The 19,438-nt window shown below is 38.9% G+C and overlaps 1 protein-coding gene across 2 annotated transcripts; it reads left to right on the top strand.

The window, feature by feature from the left end:
* Positions 1 to 5,963: 5,963 nt before the first annotated feature.
* EFCAB6 (EF-hand calcium binding domain 6) lies at positions 5,964 to 17,941 on the top strand. Of its 2 annotated transcripts, XM_015869990.3 has the most exons (7): positions 5,964 to 6,176; positions 7,012 to 7,149; positions 9,461 to 9,670; positions 11,489 to 11,666; positions 12,654 to 12,838; positions 15,217 to 15,366; positions 17,731 to 17,941. In XM_015869990.3, the coding sequence occupies exons 3-7, from the start codon at positions 9,554 to 9,556 to the stop codon at positions 17,851 to 17,853; spliced, it is 753 nt and encodes a 250-aa protein (XP_015725476.2). In that variant the 5' UTR covers positions 5,964 to 6,176; positions 7,012 to 7,149; positions 9,461 to 9,553; the 3' UTR covers positions 17,854 to 17,941. The 2 variants fall into 2 exon arrangements, with proteins under 2 accessions (XP_015725476.2, XP_085374034.1); XM_085517908.1 differs by lacking the exon at positions 7,012 to 7,149 and having other exon boundaries at positions 6,048 to 6,176.
* The last annotated feature ends 1,497 nt before the right edge of the window (positions 17,942 to 19,438 follow it).

The raw sequence follows: 19,438 nt of genomic DNA on the forward strand, positions 1-19,438 counted from the left end.
AATATTTATAGTAGTGCAACTGTTACTTTGTCCTTGGTGGCAGGGCTACATTTAATTATAGGTATTTATAAAATAGTTGGGAATTTAAAAATATTTATGTTTTCAGCTTGTTAAAATTTAAAATGCAACCTTAACAGATATAATAGATCACATGGCTCTCAAATGTAAAGCACTGGAATATTTTTTTGCAGGTCAGAAAGGGCTGCATTTCCCCATTATCCTGCTTTATACTGATATCATTTCAGTTGCTTTCAACTGAGTTGTACCAGCCCAAGGACCAATTGCACCTGTATGGGTGAAATACGCCCATATGATTGTTTTCAGAATGTTTTTGTGTTGTAATATTGATATGTTGGCAAGCTTCATCCTGACTTTAGAATGGGCATCTGCTTTTGCTAGGGAAGGTTTTGCTGTGAAGAATTCTCATCCTCCTCATCAGTGCTAGGCTTCTGTAACAACTTGACAAGCTGCACTCTCCTAGGTTCAATTCCTGCAAGGACACATTTTAACATGAAATCTCTTCATCATTTACTCCTCCAAGACCCTGAGTACTTCTGACCTCAACTCACCAAAAAATAAGCTACTTCCACATCTTTCAGGAAGTATTTGGTCTGTGGCAGGACTGGAGCCTGTGTGGCTTTTTTCAAAATCAAGCATTCTCCTTGAATGCTTTTCTGCTCTGTGTTGGTGTAGAAGGGATAACATCCATCATTAAAACCCCAAATTAGTCCACAAGGGAACGTTTTTGGAAAGACAAAACAAATATGAACCAGATTCACAGCACTGGTTCAGCTTCCAGATGCTCTCAAATCTCATGTTAACCACGTGGGTTCAACCCCACATCTCCCATGCCTTTGCAATTTTGTCCCACCTCAGGTTCACATGTATTCCTGGGCTCCTGTGAAGGCTCAGGGAGAAGTCTGGTTGTTAAATTATTCACTTCATCCAAACATGCTATGGTTTGGGCCCATAAAGTATGTATGTAAATTAATGAGATATGCAACTCATTCAGGCACATTAGGAAAACTGATCATTATGCTATACAATTTGATCAGTGAAGTATATTAAAAAGTAACAAGTAAAGTATGCAGCTTGATCATTAAAGTATGGAAAATTTACTGAACTAGTAAAGCATGAGCCCAGGATGACTTTTGTCTCACATGGCACCTCATAAATAAAGCCCACAACCACAAAGGCAGATATTCACAAACCTGAAAACCATAAAGGTTTAGAATGTTTTTATTTTATTTTATTTTATTTTATTTTATTTTATTTTATTTTATTTTATTTTATTTTATTTTATTTTATTTTATTTTTTGCGTAGAAAATAGCTGGATAAGAGAAGATGCTAAAATCTTGTGGAAATTGTTTCTAAATATTATATGCATCACATGGATCCTTTGATGGCTTTGACATATGCTAATGACCCTTACATTCTGATTAACTCTCTATAATACAGTCTATGGCATCCGTATGTCTGATCTGGTTTATATGAGCAGGATGCCCACTGAATTACAGCTCTGTAGAGCTGTTTGGGCTACACAATATGAAAATAGAACTGTAAATAAAAGAAATAATAGAAATGTGAAATACTTTATGCGGTATGACTGTGGCTTAATATTCAGGCCAGGAAGAACTGTGGTTATATCACTTAGCTCTGATGTTGCTAACCAAGTACAGAAGAGCAGAAAAAGAAGGAAGGAGGCAGAGAGGACATGGTCTTGGGTGGGATACTATTAACCACCAGTGGGCTCTCTGAGGACATTTGTGAAAGCCCAGGCTCTGGAGCTGGGAATAAGCTAACCTGCAATCTAATAATTAATAAGACCTGAGTGAAGCTCTTCTATATTAAAATAATAAAATGCAATCTGGTCTAATGCAAACTACAGTTGGGAATCAGACATCCCCTAATCAGACATGCATCCTTCCCTACTGTGATCTATTTCAGTCATGGAAGGAAAAAGACTAAAGAGTGTATTAAAAGCAATAGCAGAGGGAGAGCTGGTCGGGTCTACAACAGTGAGGATTTACACAAAATCAGCAAACCAACACACCTGCATATGAGGGGAGGAGGGAAAGGGGCTCAACTGCTTTTTGTCGAATGGCCTTCCTGGAGCTGAGGCTGTCAAGGGATTTGCTGCACATTCGGAAAACCTGTAAGTGTCAAGTCCAGCAGTGAGAAGGAAGAAGTGAGGTCAGGCTGAGGTATGCCAAAGCTGTACCTTCCTTTCCTTCTCTGCTCTGAGTAATCCAAAAGATCTAACAATACACTTAGAGGATACCACAACCAAAGCAGCTCAGAAAATGTATTTCTTGAAATAAAATCCCAAACAAACTACCCTGTTTCTCTAAAGCCAGCATATTTTGGAATTTTAATGTCATCCATGCTTTCCACCTTCCCCCTCCTGATGCTTGTGCCCCTACTTAACGCTGGAAAGAAAGATTTTTAAATGATAAACTGTTCCTTGCAATGAAAGCCTTTCTTTCACTCTGTATTTACCATGAGAAGTGGAAAAGGAGAAAAGAGGAGTAATAGTTTTGGGAACACAATATTGGGCCACAGGATGTACTACTGATGGGCTAGAAACTGCTGGGGACACGGAGGAGTAGGGAATTCTCACTGTGGCTCCTAGTTCTCTATCCAGTTCTAACTAGGCTTATTTAATACAGCTGATATTTTAATTCCTTGTAGAGGATAGTGGTATTTTTCTAGACAAGATCAAGTTTGTCAAGTAATCAGACACATGTTAAATCATTTTGTCAAATCATCGTATTCCATTGCAAATGCTAATCACTACAGGCAGTGTTTTGCCCCACAGGTGCAACCTCATAACTTTCATATGTCTGTTGCAAACAGTTGGTCAAAGGGAATATGGTGCATTACAAAATGACCCTCAGTGGGGTTTTCATCTTTTATTTATAATTGCATTTATTATTGCAAGCTCTTGTCGCACACCAGATATCAAACCATCAGCAAGTATAAACCAGCACTCAGGTTAATGGAGGTGGATTGATCATTGCCAGATGAGAATACAACTCCACTTACATGCCACTGATAAAACACAACCCTCTCTAGTTGTAGTAGCTCACAAACTGGAGCTTTTTGAACAGAGTCTGAGAGCTAGAACTGGCTGGCCAGTGAGTTACTGGCTATGTTGAGTATACAAACAAAATACATTTCCACACCAACCCCCACTTGGGCTGCTTCACACCCGGGAAGATCATCATTCATAGAAATCAGGCTGAAGATATTTGTTGTGAGGGTAAGGGACAAGCCTATGGGCTAAGCATGGAAACCCCAACAACTATGTAAATTGTCAAAAGGATGATTACTTCTGGCAAAGGTCATTCTCACAAAGAAGAAAATGCATCCTTTTTCGGGGGAGATACAAGAGGCTTCTTACCCAAGCAGATTCCCAAGACCTTTGTTTTCTGAACCTTCCCAGAAAGGGGAGAGGTCAGACATGTGACAGGACCAGAGAAATAGTAATTTATCCTGATGTTCTGATTTACTTTATAATTAAAATTTTTCTTAATAGAAAAAAATCTCCCAGAGACAAGAAGGAGCTGCAGGGATGGAGCTTCACTGAGCAGGTGTGGGTGGTGAAGCCTTCTTTTATTACTAATCAGCATAGTTATGCCATTTATAGAAAAGAACATGAGACTGTGCAGGGAACTTTCTAAAGAAGAAAAATGCAGCCCTGCTTTGAACTGCCAGTGATCTACATAGAGCAGCCCATGAGAAAAGCCTCGTCTCTCCCACTGAAAGCAGGAGGGGAAAGTGGATTTACATGATCCTCTGAAGGCCCCAAATTCTGTCACTCCATCTCAGTCATGAGGTTAAAGTGAGACAGAAGCTAAGGAATCTGCTGCGTGTAAGTTTTGTTTCAGGTGCAGAAATGGCATTTTAATACACAGATGCCCAGGCCAGAATCTGAAATTCTAGCCTCCAGCCAAAGGTGGTTATTTTAGCTGTTGATGGCATACGCTGAATGCATTATCTGAATGTAGTAGATGAATGTAAGGCAATAACTGAATATAAATGGTTTTCTGGTTTTTGAGCTATGCTTTCCAAGAACTACAAGTGATTTTTTTTTTTTTTTTGTTGGCTCTCTAACCATTTTAAGATCAAAGAGTACCAGGTCTTATGAAATAAACAGAAAGCTCTTGAAATTAAATAAATTAGGAAAGCTCACACTTTCCAACTGTATTTCTTTAAAGGGCAGTAATATTTTACTTTCCCTAAGTATTTGGCTTCATTAGAATAATTAAAAGCAGAGGTAGTCCGCAGGCAGAAGGTGCGCCCTGTGCTGGACCAAGCCTGGCAGCCTTCATTTCCTGACAATCGTTAAGGGCCTGGCTCTGCAAGCACAGTTCCACTTCTTGTGTTTCTTCTCTAAGCAGTGCAGCCGTAATACCTATCCTGCAGATGTGTTTTATGTAAAGCGTGGTTAATTGTGAAAAGTGTTATTTGCATTTGAAAATAAGGGAGACTTTTCTGATTAGAGGCAGGCTTCTCGCAGTTCTGTAGGAAACATATTTTCTTTTCCATTCAGTTATAATGATCATGTGAGGTGTGACAAGGAAACAGGAGCTCAGGACCAAAAGCCATCTGTTTCTTCTTTGGAATTTTGCATTTCATAGAGCAAGAAGGTGGCAAAGCTTATACGCTTAAATATGGAGGTATAAAATACAGTATTAACATTCAACGTGCTATAAAGAAATGTCTTTGTGCCTTCAAACCAAAAGCAGATCATTATGGTTTTAAACCCAGAACCTCTTACCACTATGCAGTAAAAATGGCTACCGCTTGTATTTAGGAAAACTTTACATCCAAGATATTTTACATTTTTAGTTTAGATAGTGCTGGTGGGTGGGAAGTTGGCTTCCGTTCCTGAAAGTAAACGGTTGCTTTTTCAAAATCCTGATGCAGCTTTTTAATTACTATTATTGTGCCGTTCCTGAGACTAATTTTATGAATAAATCTTCATTTCCTTTTAAAAACTGAGGCTTGTTGGAGGCAGAATGCAAATGTTGAATAGACTTCACTGATGATTGATTTTATGAGATGTAGCTTTTTGCATGCACAGTGAAACTTCTGGTGCTTTCAGGTGTGTCTATACAAAAGCATAGCAGTTCTTCGTTCTGCAGTTCATTCTAACTGCATTTTGTAGCTTTTGTCTCTGCTTGCCTTCTGACCTTTTACTGCATTTACTCAAGACTTTCTCACTGCGGAATGCGTACTGGGAGTTTACTTACTAGGAATAAGCTTTGGTGCTGGATTTTAAAGGCAGCACACCAGCCTTAAGTTTGAAAGCAACACACGGAAAATAGGATTGGTGCACACCTTGTACAAGCTTTAACATACTTCTCTGCTCTCCCCTTACACATTCTGTACCCTTGCAGTCTTCAGCTGCAGTGTTTAGCTGCCATATTCCTACTGTGGATGGCCAGATTAAAAATATATACCTGGAACTTAGAAATGAAAGGGAAATAATTGCCTTCTCTTTCATTTCAGGACTGAAGTGCCTTTTAAATCAAAGAGATTTTCACTGTGTGCTAAGAACTATTCAGATGAGAAGAATACGTTTGGGATACTTGGGCTAGTTAGCACCCACTTCTCTTTTTTCTGCATTAGCAGAATAGCCCTCTTTGTAAGATCACCCAATTTTTTAGACCTTTGTAAAAGTTTAGATCAGTCTTGGAATTCTGTGCTTTTGTTGGCCTGTCACCAGTTGGATCACGTTTATAGTGAGTCTATTTTTCCCCTTAACTACTTGCATAGCCCCTTTTCTCTTTTGTGGTATAAGCCAGAATTCCTGGAAGCAGGTTTTACTGCCTGAAGGATCTCCAAGGCCGCCTCCTCTGTGGACTTCTCTCTCTTCGACTGGCTGAGTGCCACACCATGATTTATAATTTATTCAGTAGATCTATTACTGATTCTGTGTGTATGTTTTGTCTAGACTGAGGAAGGGCAAAAAGTCATTCTGCCTAAATTTTCCTGGGAGCTGTCAGAGAGAGGCATCCTCTCACGGATACCAGAAGTAGCAACCGCTCACTTGAACATGATTGCATGAGATTTTAAAGATACTGACTCTTCAAAAGATAACACAATATCAGAAGAGGAGTTCTGGAATGTTTGTAACCAACATTTTCAGCATCTGACAGAAGAGCAAGTAAGACAACTATTTTATTTTTTATTGCTAATTTAAGTGTAAACTAGGTAAATTGGTCGTGGCTATAGACATGTGTTTGAATACTGCTGTGTATAGGCAAGAGGTTTAACAGTTTGGATGAAGTGAAAACATTTTAAGACTATCCCATGAACATTTCTTGCTACACTTGTGGGAGATTATTTTTATATTTATCTCTGACTGTGACTGTGACCTGTAATAATCAGAGGCTTTCAAAAGTGAGGTCACAGAGATGCTATTGCTACTTCATTATTGCTACTAATGAAGGTGAGAACTGAGAGTGCAGAAGCTCTTTTTGCCCAGCTCCTCATCTGTGTATTTGCTATTTTAAAAGTTTCTTTTTACAGTTTTAAGTTAATTCACTTCCAGAGTTGATGGGACGCTAAAAGCATCGTCAGCATAGAACAGAAACTGCTTCCTAGGGGATCTAATGCAAATGCCTTTTTCTCAGTAGATATTTTGTTCTGCCCTCCTTGGTCAAAGAAAGGGGCAAGCATTTGACATTGCCTGGCCATCTCTCAGCTACTTTCCTGAATTAAATATTCCCATAGATTAGCAGATTAGCACCAGCAGGGTTTATTCAAGGGTTAAGCACCTTGAATGCTGTTTCATTTTGAATTTTGCTAGTCCAAAGACAAGGTGAATAATAAAGACGAGAGAGAACCTTGACTACAAGGTTTCAGATTTTACTTAACAACACTCCAGCCTTCGTGCTTGTGACTGCATCAGTGGTTTTTGGCAGCAAACTGAAAGACGAGACAGAGTCTTGTGCGTATTTACAAGCCAGAAAATTATTTTGGTACTTTGCTCATTGCAGATACGTGCTCTGATTTTTTGGCTCTGTATTTCTCACCAAAACTTCTGACTACGAGCTGCAGACAGGAGTGGGGCCTGCTTGCAATTATATCAGAGAGTCTATACGGTCTGCTGTATTATCAAGCACTGCTGTGCATGGGTAAGTTAGCAAATTGAAGCAATGAAAAAAGATGTAAATATTTTCTGCTTTCCCCCTTGAAAGTAATATAATTAATATAAAAGAACAAATGATCTGCATGCTTCAGCACTGGTAGTCATACTGCTGGTGAGGCATCAAGAACAACTGCTAAGGCTTTGTGAAACCTGAGGTTCCAAACCAGATGAAAGCGGAAGAGAAAACTTGGTGATATTGTTTCCTCAGTGAAACACTGAGTGGAAGAGCCAGGGTTGGCTTATCGCTGAGCCCAGGCCAGGGAAGGAGAGTAAACATATGCCAACCACATTGTTAAAAATCTTGTTTCTGTCCTTTTTGGAAGCAGTAATGCAGGCATCTCCAGCTGAAAAATCCTCCAGACAAGATCCTGTCTACTTTACAGTCAAGAAGAAGCAAAGGGACAGAGGAGCTATTTTATACTTTGAAAGAACCTCAGACAAGTGAAGAAAAAAAATCCTGATAGAAACTGTCATCCATAATAGCAGTGAGAAGCAGGCCTGAAGAGCCTCATTTATATAAGCAGCAGCCTCTCTGTGAGACTCAAGCCCTGTATATTCAGAGATATTTTGATTTTGACAGGCCTCCTGAGGATATGCCTATGTAAAGCTATATGAAGATGCCGCAGGAGAGCCTTCCAATCTGGGTGCAGGATTTGCCACTGCTAAACCAAATCCCTGCTGTTCAGGCTGTAGTTGCTGCTCAGAGTTGTTACAACAGCGTTACTAGCAACCATATTCTAGATGACTTCACAGAAAATGTCATCTTTTATCCTTTTCTGGATGACAGTCACTTACTGTTTGCTGCTAGCAAGGCTAAGTTGAAATCTATATCAAGTCACGGGTGAAGACTTTCTTTCTATAATCTAGCTTCTTGGTCTTCTGATTTTTTGTGACCTTCCTCATAAAAAGTACAAGCAGATGGGGCGAATGGGGTGTTGATTAATATCTTCCCAACTGACACCCCCCTTTTGATTACAGGCACTGCTCTCTGCTTGAACTACCTTGATGTGCTTGAATTACTTGCAGTCCCCAAAATCCTCCAAATTTTGTGGAGTGTTTGAAATAGTTTCTAAGCACAGACAACCCAGCTCATCGGGGTATTGTATTTAATTGAAGTTTGTAATACCCTTTGAGATCCTCGTATGAAGTGTGAAGTGTAATCACAAGTAGATAGAAAAAATAGAATTGTTTATAATTCATAATGTGGTAGCAGCCAGGCCAATGGGGGAAAGTTGAAAGGAAATTCAAAATGTATCCTTTGCCCTTTGAAGTTTGACTGCAACTTGGCATATGCATCAAAGAGGTGACTAGTTTCCTTTAGGGTTTAAGACTGTGCCGAAAAAGATCAAATCAAAAGCAATCTGAGGTTCCCAATTAGATTTATATTAAAAATCAATAGTGAAGACCCTAAAAAGGCATACTGATGACTCTTGAAACATTTGCAAAATGAGTGCAACTCATTTAAGTGCAGACTGTGATAATCCCTGCTTTGATTAGTAGCTTATATTATGAGTAGTCCCATTAAATTCAGTGCAGCTACTTATGGAATGAAGGGCTGCTCAATGGAAAACAGCCTTGCCTTGTCCTTACCGTGCCACTCATCACTCAAAGAGCAGGGTTGCCCTGCCCTGCCTTGTGCCAAGCAGCCACCCAGCCTTCACACCTGCTTTCAGGCCAGCAGCTGCTTCCAGGACCTCCGTAGTCTGTCTGTATTGTACAGATATGGTTCTCAGCAGTTTATCATAACTACATGTGATTCTAAAGGCTGTAAAGATTTTCTGCTGTATTCCTTCCTGCTGATTCCTTTATGCCCTCAGGGTGAAATAATTTGTTGATGCAAATACAATAACTGAAGAACCTTAGTGGCCTACTGCGAAGGTTGTAGAACTTAGGTGTAGCTGATAGCATGAGAAATTTGCTGCAATGGTACTTAGCCAGGATATATGTGCACTGTGGATTTGATTTACATCTCATGATAAAACATTATTCTTCTATATGGCAGTTCAATCTCTGCATCTAATCACAAGACTTAGTAGTTTAAACATACACCGAGGGCCAAATTCAATTAAAAAATGTCCCACAGAAATCCCTTTTTCATTGTTTTCCCAGCCTTGCTCAGGCTTCTGTAGAGAAGCTGTGATTTTTAATGTTTTTTGTAATAAGATGGACCCTAGGATTCCTTCTGTTCCAAATCATCCTCTCCCTTTCTTTTCAGTATAGTTTGTCATATCCTTAGTACCTTAGAGGATTTTGGTTTTGTAAAGCTAGCATTTACAGCAGTCATCTTTCTTCATCAGTTTGAAAATCTTTGGAACACAGTGGATGACAGTATTGGTGGATGACTGAAATATCAGGAATTTTTAAAGGAATTCAGCTCAGAACACATAACAATGTCATCAACCACTCCCAGTGCTACCCATCCTGAGACTTCTACCAAGCCAGATACCTGCACATCTTCTCTGCCTGAACATCCCAAGACATCTTCTTCTCTAGTGGGGCAGAAGAGTGTGAGTATGGTTGTTTTATGAATTTTATCAATTTTCATTGCTGAGCATAGACTGAGAATAATAGTTTTGGAACTCAGTGATGGTATTTCTATTGATTACCCATGAGATCCGGCACAAAACCTGGTAATAAACAAATGGGGTTATTTGCAAAATAATTGTGTTACATTGGCAAAAACTGGGCTAATCAGTAACTCCCCTGAAGTCAAATCATACATATCCATTTATACCAATAGCATTCCCTGCTATTACCTTAGACACATCCATCGGATCTATATGGCAAATAATTTTTTTGTTGTTTAAGTACAGTCACATTTCTGAGAACAAAGTGAACTGCCTAAACTACAGGAGTGTAAAAAAATGTAAGTTGTTGTCCAACTAAGCCAGGCAGGACTGGTAGTTGCTGTTTGCTGGCCTGTGCAAAAATTCTTGTGGTCTTGCTCTGTTTTCTATCTGATGTCAAATTATAGTTGTTGATGGCTGGGAGTCAGATTGGTAAACTTGCTATGAGGCCACTGATCCAAGACAGATAAGAGAAGTTCATTAGAAAGGGAGTAGTCTTGCTTCACTTTGGCATCCCTACCTGTACTTACTAATGTTAGTAATGCATTTTGGTCCCCTCAACTGCTATCCTGGCCTCTTACGCTAGTGACAGAATTGACAGAAAAGTTAGGAAATAATAATTACTGGCAAAAATATTCAATATCCACTTGTGGAGCTGCACATGTTTGTGTGATGTTCTTTGACTATGAACAAACGTACAAAAGAAAAATATGAAAATTATTAAGGACCTACAAAATGCTTGAGCTTTCTGACTACTTCTACATAAAGATGTTTAACTACTGAAAAAGAAATAACAGATTGAGCAAATTAAAGATGCAAACAACTTATCACAGCTGGTAAATCTAAACATAGTCCCATTGCTAGCTCAATTATTGCATTAACTGTAGGTTCTTTTGTGAAAAGCCAGACTATTAGCATGTGTCCTTCATGCTTTGATCCAGTTCTTAGAGAAAACACTGGAAATTTCTCATTACTGTCTGTGAATGCTAGATTGGATGGTACTAAACCAGAGGAAAGGAATGTAAGTCTCCCAGAATGCACAGCTGCTGGAAAGACCCAGCCAGTCTGAACACCTATTAACATTTATCTCTGTAGCACTCGTTGCATGGAAATATGTGAATCCTCATCAGGCCTGCACCAGTGAGACTCCAGTAGGAACACTGGGAAATCTAGAGAGTATGAGATGATTTGTTGGATCTAGGAGCGTAACTATGGCTTGTGCACCCATCGTATAGAAGTAGGCTGAGGCTATACACCCAGCTCACCCAAAGTACTGCTGAGGCAGAAGTCAAAAAGGCACTGATCTCTGGGATCCTCTCACACTGTTCCTTCTGTGGCTCTGCATGTGAGACTGCAAATTGAGTTTTCTCAGTAAGAAATCAAAGCACTCTTACTGCATTATTCAGTGATTTTTCATTAATCTGTTTGTTCTAAGATGGTATTACATAGCTTTTCTAAATACAGGATCTGTTCTTTATTTAACAAAACAACAACAGTTTGGAGAAACTGTAAATGATTTACAAGTAAGATACATTTTTAAGAAGTGGTCAAAGTTGAGTAAGCAAATAGCAGCATTTCAACACTATGAGTTTTCTAACATGTCTACCTGCAGTTTTGCAAAAGCAATTCAAATCAGAAATGGTTCAGATGGTGCATTCCAATGCTGGAAGGCCAGAATCCGGATTTGTCATCTGGTTGTTTATATCTATAAAATCAGTAAGACTTGTTAGAAAAATTATTGTTATCTCTTGGTTTCAGACATCAACATCGAGCCGTCCTCAGACAACAGCAGCATGTTCTGCGCCTGTCCCTAACTGTGAAGAAATAGAAAATAGGATAAGAAAGAATATCCGATGTTCCTGGAGAGACATGCTGAAGCTGTGTGAAGAGAAGGATGTCAGCAAGCTAGGAGAAATCCCAGTGTCTGACTTCCTAGGTTTGTTACCATCTGAAGAGTACTTTATTCATTCTCAGATGTGTTCTGTTTTCTTTCTGGTGTTCTGTCTATAGGACATCTGGCCTTCAGTCATGTGGCATTCACTGTATGATTGCTCTGGGTCCCACCCTGCTAGTGCATGGGCAGAACAGCTTACTGTAGTTTTGGGTGCAGTAAAGTCATGTTCCTTTTCAGAATTATTTACCACTTAGAAAAGTACATGGCTTTGCTTGTTGATAATTATGGCTTGTAGGCATGTAATCTCCTCGCCTTCCTAGTACATTGCCCTTAGTGCACCTGGTGAGGTTTGAGGAACTTTGCCAGTCTTTTCCTTGTGATCTTGCATGTGCTTCTGGTTTCTCAGGTAGCGACTGGTGAATACTTGCTGATTTGAAAGGACCCTGGATTTTACTCTCAAATAGAGCTATGCTGTTCTTCTGTTGTGTTCTCTTCTTGAAAGAGTATTCTGTGCTTTTGTTAGGAAGTCCACCTGCAGGTGTGATAAGACAATGTACGCTTGTGTAATCAAATCATAGAATCATAGAATTGCTCAGGTTAGAGAAGACGTTAAAGATCATCAAGTCCAACCACAACATAACCATACTACCCTAACTCTAACAGCCCTCTGCTGAATCGTGTGAAGTCGTGTAATCATGTAAATATAAAGACCTGGTTAAAACCAAAGCATGTTAGCTTATCAGAAAATCAGTTACAGTCAGTATCAAGGCACACTTCTTGTTCATTTAAAATCAAAAGAACGTATTATTAATTTGCTGAAGCCCTGTAAAATATGAACAGCGACCTCCATAAGTTTAATCGTATGTATATACCTGCATCTAACAATGGCTGCATAATACATTTATGCAGCAGTCACTGAGAGTAAACACTTCAACATATCCCTGCTAAAACCTGTGTACACTATATGTGATTGTCTATTCTTATGAATGACAAAGTAAATGTTCTTTCTGCATTTCTGTGTTATTTCAGATATAGCAGAGAAGTTCCATTTGGATTTAAGCAAAGAAGAAATTAACCAAGTGACAACAAAATACGATATCAAGAAAAATGGCAAATTTGCATACTATGACTTCCTTCAGAGCTGTATCTTGTTGTTAAAACCACAAAAAAGCACACTGCTACAAAGAGTGATTATACCGAAGCCACAAAATCTGGTACATACCATACAATACATACATAAGATGCTTATAAAAATCAAAATTACATTTTTTCCAGTTTCTGCAGTAGTGACAGAATATTCCAGCATTCTCTTGTTTCATCCCAAAATACTAATTTCTAGTATTTATTTGGTATCTCCTTCACTTTGAGCATTTAACTCCTTGTGATCCCATGTACCAAAGTTTGATGGTAAATTGGCTAACTGAGCTAAAACTTGGATAATAATTAGTAGTAAAAAACATAGAACCCAAAGTTTTAAGAGCTCTTGTTGAGCTTAATAAAAATCAATTTAGGAATAAAAAGTGCTGTGGATGTGTCATAGGATGGCTGTCATTCAGCAGGCTGTGCCCCTGCTCCGTGCCCAGCCCTGTAGGAAAAGAATGGAGGCACCACTGTTATCAATCACTAAAATCATTTTGTAGCCAGATCTGGCCAAGCAGAACTGTATGCATGCAGCTGTCCTCACATATACCTATTCCCCAAAAGACAAAAGAGGTCCAGCAAAACAGTTACCCATAGGCTGTTGCCTTCATGGGCAGGATGTGACAAATGCCTACCGTAGTGATCTAAGACAGAACTGATGAAAAGAAGCACAGAAGTCTGGGTGTAGAGGCCCAGAAAGGAAGGCATCAATAATAGTGTCCCAGTCAAGTTATGTAGTAGGAACAGTGCCAAATTCCAAGTCTGCTCATTCAGTGAGCTGTTTCTGACTGTGCCTAATTAGTTTAGATATGGTTAGTAGCAGCATTTTATAGAGAAATTACATTACTGAACTGTTTTCAGATGTGAAACGAACAGATTGCTACCAAGGTATGAAGACAGTATCATTAGGAATTATCAAGTATTCAATACCAGTAGGGACAGTAAGGTAAAACTATTAAGTTTTGCATCAAAGAACCTCATTAATGTCCTTAAGGTTTCCTTCACATGCAAATTTGATGTTGTAAAATTTCATCCTAGTATATTGGAGGAAGGAATTTTTGGGTCCCTCTGTAGTTGGCTCAAATCACTTCTATTTATCCTGCTCAGAAAATGTAATGAAGGTATTAGTCCATGTTTTGAGCATCTTTCTAGATCATAATATTCAAAGTGAAATTTCCTCATTGATTGCTCACCCCATTCCACCTAATAAGCAAACAGATACACATCAAAAGGAATAATAATAAATCATGGTAATAATAATAATAATAAACTTTTTCCGTATGTCATAGGAACAGTTCTTTCCCTAAAGCCTGAGAGAATCGATGGCCTAGGGCTTCATGGATGCATCAAGCCTCTGCGCTATGAAAATAACTCAAGTTCCATTCACTGTAAAAAGCTCCTCCTCTTCTTTCAACCCACAAGAGTACTCAGTATTTGGGGTTGGAAATTGCATTATTCATGTATCCACTCATTCCTCAGCTACGTATTCTGAAGGCAGAACGCACAAAGAGCACAGAGCAGCAGTATATCTGAACACCATGCGTGTTACAACACATATAGGTGCAATACAGTGTCTGCCTGTGTCCCCCTAACAGAGGTGTAATGTCCTCTGCATGTTTCCTTCTCAGTGAGGCATTTGTAGATACTGCAGTGTCACGTGTGCCTGGCACAAGTGTGGCATAAGTGATGAAACCAATGATAAGTGTTAGGGAGAAGCCTGAGATGTACCTGAAAAAATAAAAGGGCAGCAGAGCAAATCCAGACCCTGAAGGTGGCTCCAGGCCTGCTGACTTTGGATTCCCAAAGTCTCTTACTCATGGCAGTACTGCAGTAATAGTTCTGCAGATCACATGTGTTCAGCATACAACACATAATGAGCTTAGCCAGGCTAAAACAAGGAAAGACATTTCCTAAGGAAAAATAAGTCTATGTTCCACCTGTTTAACTGCAGAGGTGTCAAAAAACTGACTGCAAAGTATTATAGCTACAGGGAAGAATGTACAGTGGAGTTTTGCTTTTCTTAAATCACATGCTGCCCCCATGGCTGGATTATGCATTCAGTCATTTTACAGCAAAAAATTCACTCTGGAAAATGAACGCTGCAGGGAATTAAAAATGCCTGAAAGAGGAAGTTGAAACAAGGACAAGTGTAACACAAGTGAAAACACAGATCTGAGAAGAAGAAACACTGACTTCATAATCAGTTTCAAATAATATAGTTAGGGTGTTGACAGTGATTAAATAAATATACCATCTGCACTTTCCAAGAATATTAAAATGTCATAGGTTAAAATTATCTTATGTAAACAGTATCTTGCAATAATTTGTAAACAAGTACTTGGCAGCCACTTCGCCAATTAAGCCAGCATTACTTTCTGATACCTTCTCATTCTGCATTAGAGTTATGCCCAGTTGTGTCCATTGTATTAATGCTTGCCTTTCTCTCTGTCAGATGAGTCCTGGACCACAATCCATGTTGTTCTATAGCACAATGCTGAGAATTCAGCCCCAAATCTTGCACTGTTGGAGACCAATGAAGCGCACTTTTAAATCCTATGATGAAAGTCGGACTGGACTGTTAAATGTTGCAGATTTCAGACAAGTAAGCTGTGTTGAGCAGTTAACAGTCAGAAAATTGCAGTACTTCAATCTAAGCTTCCTGATTGAAAATTTTCTGGGAAATTGTACTGAACTATGGTATATCAAGTCATCCTGGCTTCCCTCTATAAATTTAGCTCTGGCTATTACTTGTGGTAATCTTTCTCTACATATGAATATAAATTCATTGGGCTGAGGGTCTGATGAGGGATCCTGCTATAACAGCATAAATAAAGCAGAGAGAATCTTAGTCCCAATCATAAAATCAGAAGAAGTTTTGGGTTGGAAGGGACCTTAGAGACCATCCAGTTCCAACCCGATGCTGCAAATGGGGTTGCTACCCACCAGCTCAGGCTGCTCAGGGCCCCATCTAACTGTGCACTGGATGCCAGACTTGAGGCATACACAGCTTCTCTGGGCAGCCTGGTCCTGTACAACCTTTACACACAGAGCTTTCACAAATGTGAAAGAATAGAGGTGTTGGCTGAACCAAACGAGTCCTTTATGGAAACTAGCTGTAGGTTCCTGTAGACTTCCAACTGATGTGTTCCTTTCTGAATGTGAAATGGGCTCAAGCACTGCTCATCTGAGAGTCTCTATCACTGATTTCTCTCTTTGCTCTTCTGTGTGGCGTACAGTTTTGTACTAAAGGATGGACCCAAAAGCTCTGCAAATATTTTGGCACCTTGTATCCCCTCAAATAGCAAATACCTGTGTATTCTAGATACATGTATTAAGCCTGGAATTAATAGTTGCTTCTTCTTCTAGATCCATAAGGATTCTGATTTTTACTCAGCTTAATCTTCAAAAATTTCAATGTATTCTACATTGTTTTGTTTGGGATTAGTAATAACAGTGTGTTCTAGATGAACTGTGAATATTTGCTATTCAATTGCAAGAAAAAATTACAGTGGGTCCCTAAACTCATTTAATGCTGCATGCAATGGGACACCCTTTGGTATTATTATTGTTTTAAAGAACTGATAAACTGGTGGACAGGATGCTCAATCACAGCAAACAAATGCTTAAATGCAATAAGTAATCGTGGAGTGTGATTCTGAAGCTCGCCTTCCCTGGAGCTGCAGGAAACCAGCTTGTTTCCAGCACTGCAAAGAACAATCTAAACCCCTTTAGATTATAACAGTCACTGAACTGCTCTGTAAATCTTTACTTATTTAGTGTTGGTGGGAACATGATATTTCCTGGCAGGACTATGTAACTGAAACCTAAGTCCCTGTGTTGAAGGCTGGGGGACGAAAAGTACCACTGTAGCTATACAATCTTCATGCCACAGGCTCCCTGTCTGTCACTGAAGCTTTTTGCCTGCCTGGCTACTGCCTCAGCACATCAAGCTTAGGGGAGAAGGAGTGAAGATCAGACCTGTTTAATTTGTCATATTCCTCTAGGACATGTGGTGATTATCTTTCGTAGTTAAAGCATGGTCAACAATTGCAAATCAAGCTTCTCTAACATTACCTAAGCTAGACTAAAACAAGTGAATTAATAAATACAATAACACCTCATGGTCTTAGATGAAGAAGCCATCCCCAGTTCCAGAATACTGCTACAGAGGTGTTAATTGGCCACTGAAAAGATGTAAGGTGTTTTGTGAAGATAAAGATCCCTTTATCTCCTAGGAAACTTAATTTACTGAAATGGAGAAATTAGCCCCTTCCTAACTTCAATGACACTGCTATTCATGGCTGTACTAAATGCAGAGGGCCATTACCAACTTCAGATGCTGAGTTGTTAGAAGGGAGTTGCAAACCAATAAGATCTTTCCAGAAAGCCATTGATTACTGGCGTGCCATACCAGTACTAATGGCTTTGCTGGTCACTGGCAGGGCCCAAATTCTCAAATTCATATAAAACCAGGAGTAAAAAAAGTAAAATCATGTGGGCATTATTATGTACATTGGGTTTTGCAGTTTAAGTGACAATGTTATTCCTCCTATCTCTCTGGATGTGAAGACTGTGGATCATCCAAGGAGGATACAAAGGAAGACACTCCATCTCTCCATCCCATCTCCTAATAGTGCTGGAAGCCTTCTAAACATGCACTATTTGTAAATTGGCTTCTGCACACATAGGGGCTACCCATTTCCAGTGCTCCCCCTAAGGCAAGTGTTTGGGATCGTGGACGAAACGCCCTGCATATACAGGTTTTCAGAAAAGTATCCCAGAGAGCCAGTATTGACATGGAAGTCAAAGATAAAAAAAGAGGATTTGATTTTCTAGTATTCTCAGACACCTAAGTTAGGGTAGGCCTAATTCATGAAACTGTTTAGTAAAGAAATTTTAGCGTAACATTGTTTTTACTTCTTCCTCACCAAAGAATAAATTTTAAAGTCACTTCTGTCTTTTACAGATTCTTCATGAATACAAAATCAACCTATCTGAAGAAGAGCTGTTTAACATTTTGGAATACTACGATAAAACTCTATCTTCAAAAATATCCTATAATGATTTTCTCCGGGCATTCTTACAGTAGAATTTGGTCAAATGCAGGAAACTGTAGATAAAGACAGTGACGGATTTATAATTTCGAATTTCAAACTAATAAATTAATTGAGAATGGCTTTTTATATCTATTCATTAGAAAACTCAAAATACGTTAAAATTCTGACATAGTGGTCCTGCGTTGTGGATTAAATCTACATAGTGAGGGAATTAATTTTGCATAATCCATTTATCAAAAAAGAGGCAACAATTAACATTGTCAAAATAAGGCTTCTTAAGACATCTCCAAAAGCTATTCTTTTAAGAAAACTCTTCAATTTTACACGTTTTATTAATGTCATACTCTAATTTCAGTAAAAAGGTTTACAAGGCATGCTATTCAATTTCCTCAATTGTAATTTTCCAAACATATTACTTTTAGTATGTTAGCCATCATTATTCAAAAAGATCATCCCATTTCTCAGTGCTTCTTTTTTCTGTACTTATAGCATTGTATTTGTCTTGTCAAGGACATTAATTTGGAATGGCTATTGAAATCTGAGAAGATGCCAACAGTGAGTTGACACCACACCTTATTATATTAAAACTGTTCTTCTACATCTTTCAACAGCTTAGAAAAGAAGACACCAACAAACACTGGTTCCTTAATTGCAGTGTTAACCCATTGTTAGCCATAAGGTTTTATTTTTTACAGTACAGATATAAATTAAACAAATTGCAAGTAAACCATTTGGTTAGATTTCCCAGTTCTAGCATAATTCTGTTTGAATATCTTGTGAGATACTTAGGGATTGGGAAGGAAATTAAAAGGTAATTGTTTTGACTGTTGAACTCCTGAGATAATTAAAGGACATGATCATCAGAGCTTGCTTCCTGGCACTGTATCAACAACTAAACAATTACCTGAACTGAAAACTTGTTAGGTAAATATGTCACTCTTGTGTTCCTGAATTAATATTCACTGGTACACTGGAAAGATCTGTCCTTATCATCTGTATTTACTTGGTATCACTCTTCCCCCAAAGTAGAAATAAGTTTTAAAGTATTAATAGAGGAAAAGAAGGAGCAAGCTGTGTGCTTGTAGAAGCACATACATACACACACACACACAAATATCTAGAAGTCTTTCAAATGGAAATGAAAGAACATAATCCTGTTTTTCTTACCATTTATAGTAAACATGTGAACAACTGGTATGAATCTGAAAGATTCACAGCACAGGCCACTTGAATGCGGTCGCTCAGAGGGTGGTGATGCACTGGAACATGTTGCCCAATGAGGTTGTGGATGCCCCATCCCTGGAGGCATTCAAGGCCAGGCTGGATGTGACTCTGGGCAGCCTGGTCTGGTGGTTGGTGACCCTGCACACAGCAGGGGGTTGAAACTGGATGATCACTGTGGTCTTTTTCAACCCACGCCATTCTATGATTCTATGAAGGTATATTTGTCTAAGAAAATGGTTCATTGCATTTGGAGCTTTCAGGAGATTTACAGAAAAAAAGCACCGGGAATGTTTCTGATTGGACCTGTGGATGTGGGATGTAGATGTTCTACATTGTATTTCATAAAGCTTCTAGGATTTCTGCAGTTTGTACTGCAGAATAATAAATGTATTT

This window comes from Coturnix japonica, chromosome 1 (genome assembly GCF_054131305.1).
Source record: "Coturnix japonica strain WE chromosome 1, WE-NBRP24, whole genome shotgun sequence".
In the NCBI taxonomy this organism is placed as follows: domain Eukaryota; kingdom Metazoa; phylum Chordata; class Aves; order Galliformes; family Phasianidae; genus Coturnix; species Coturnix japonica.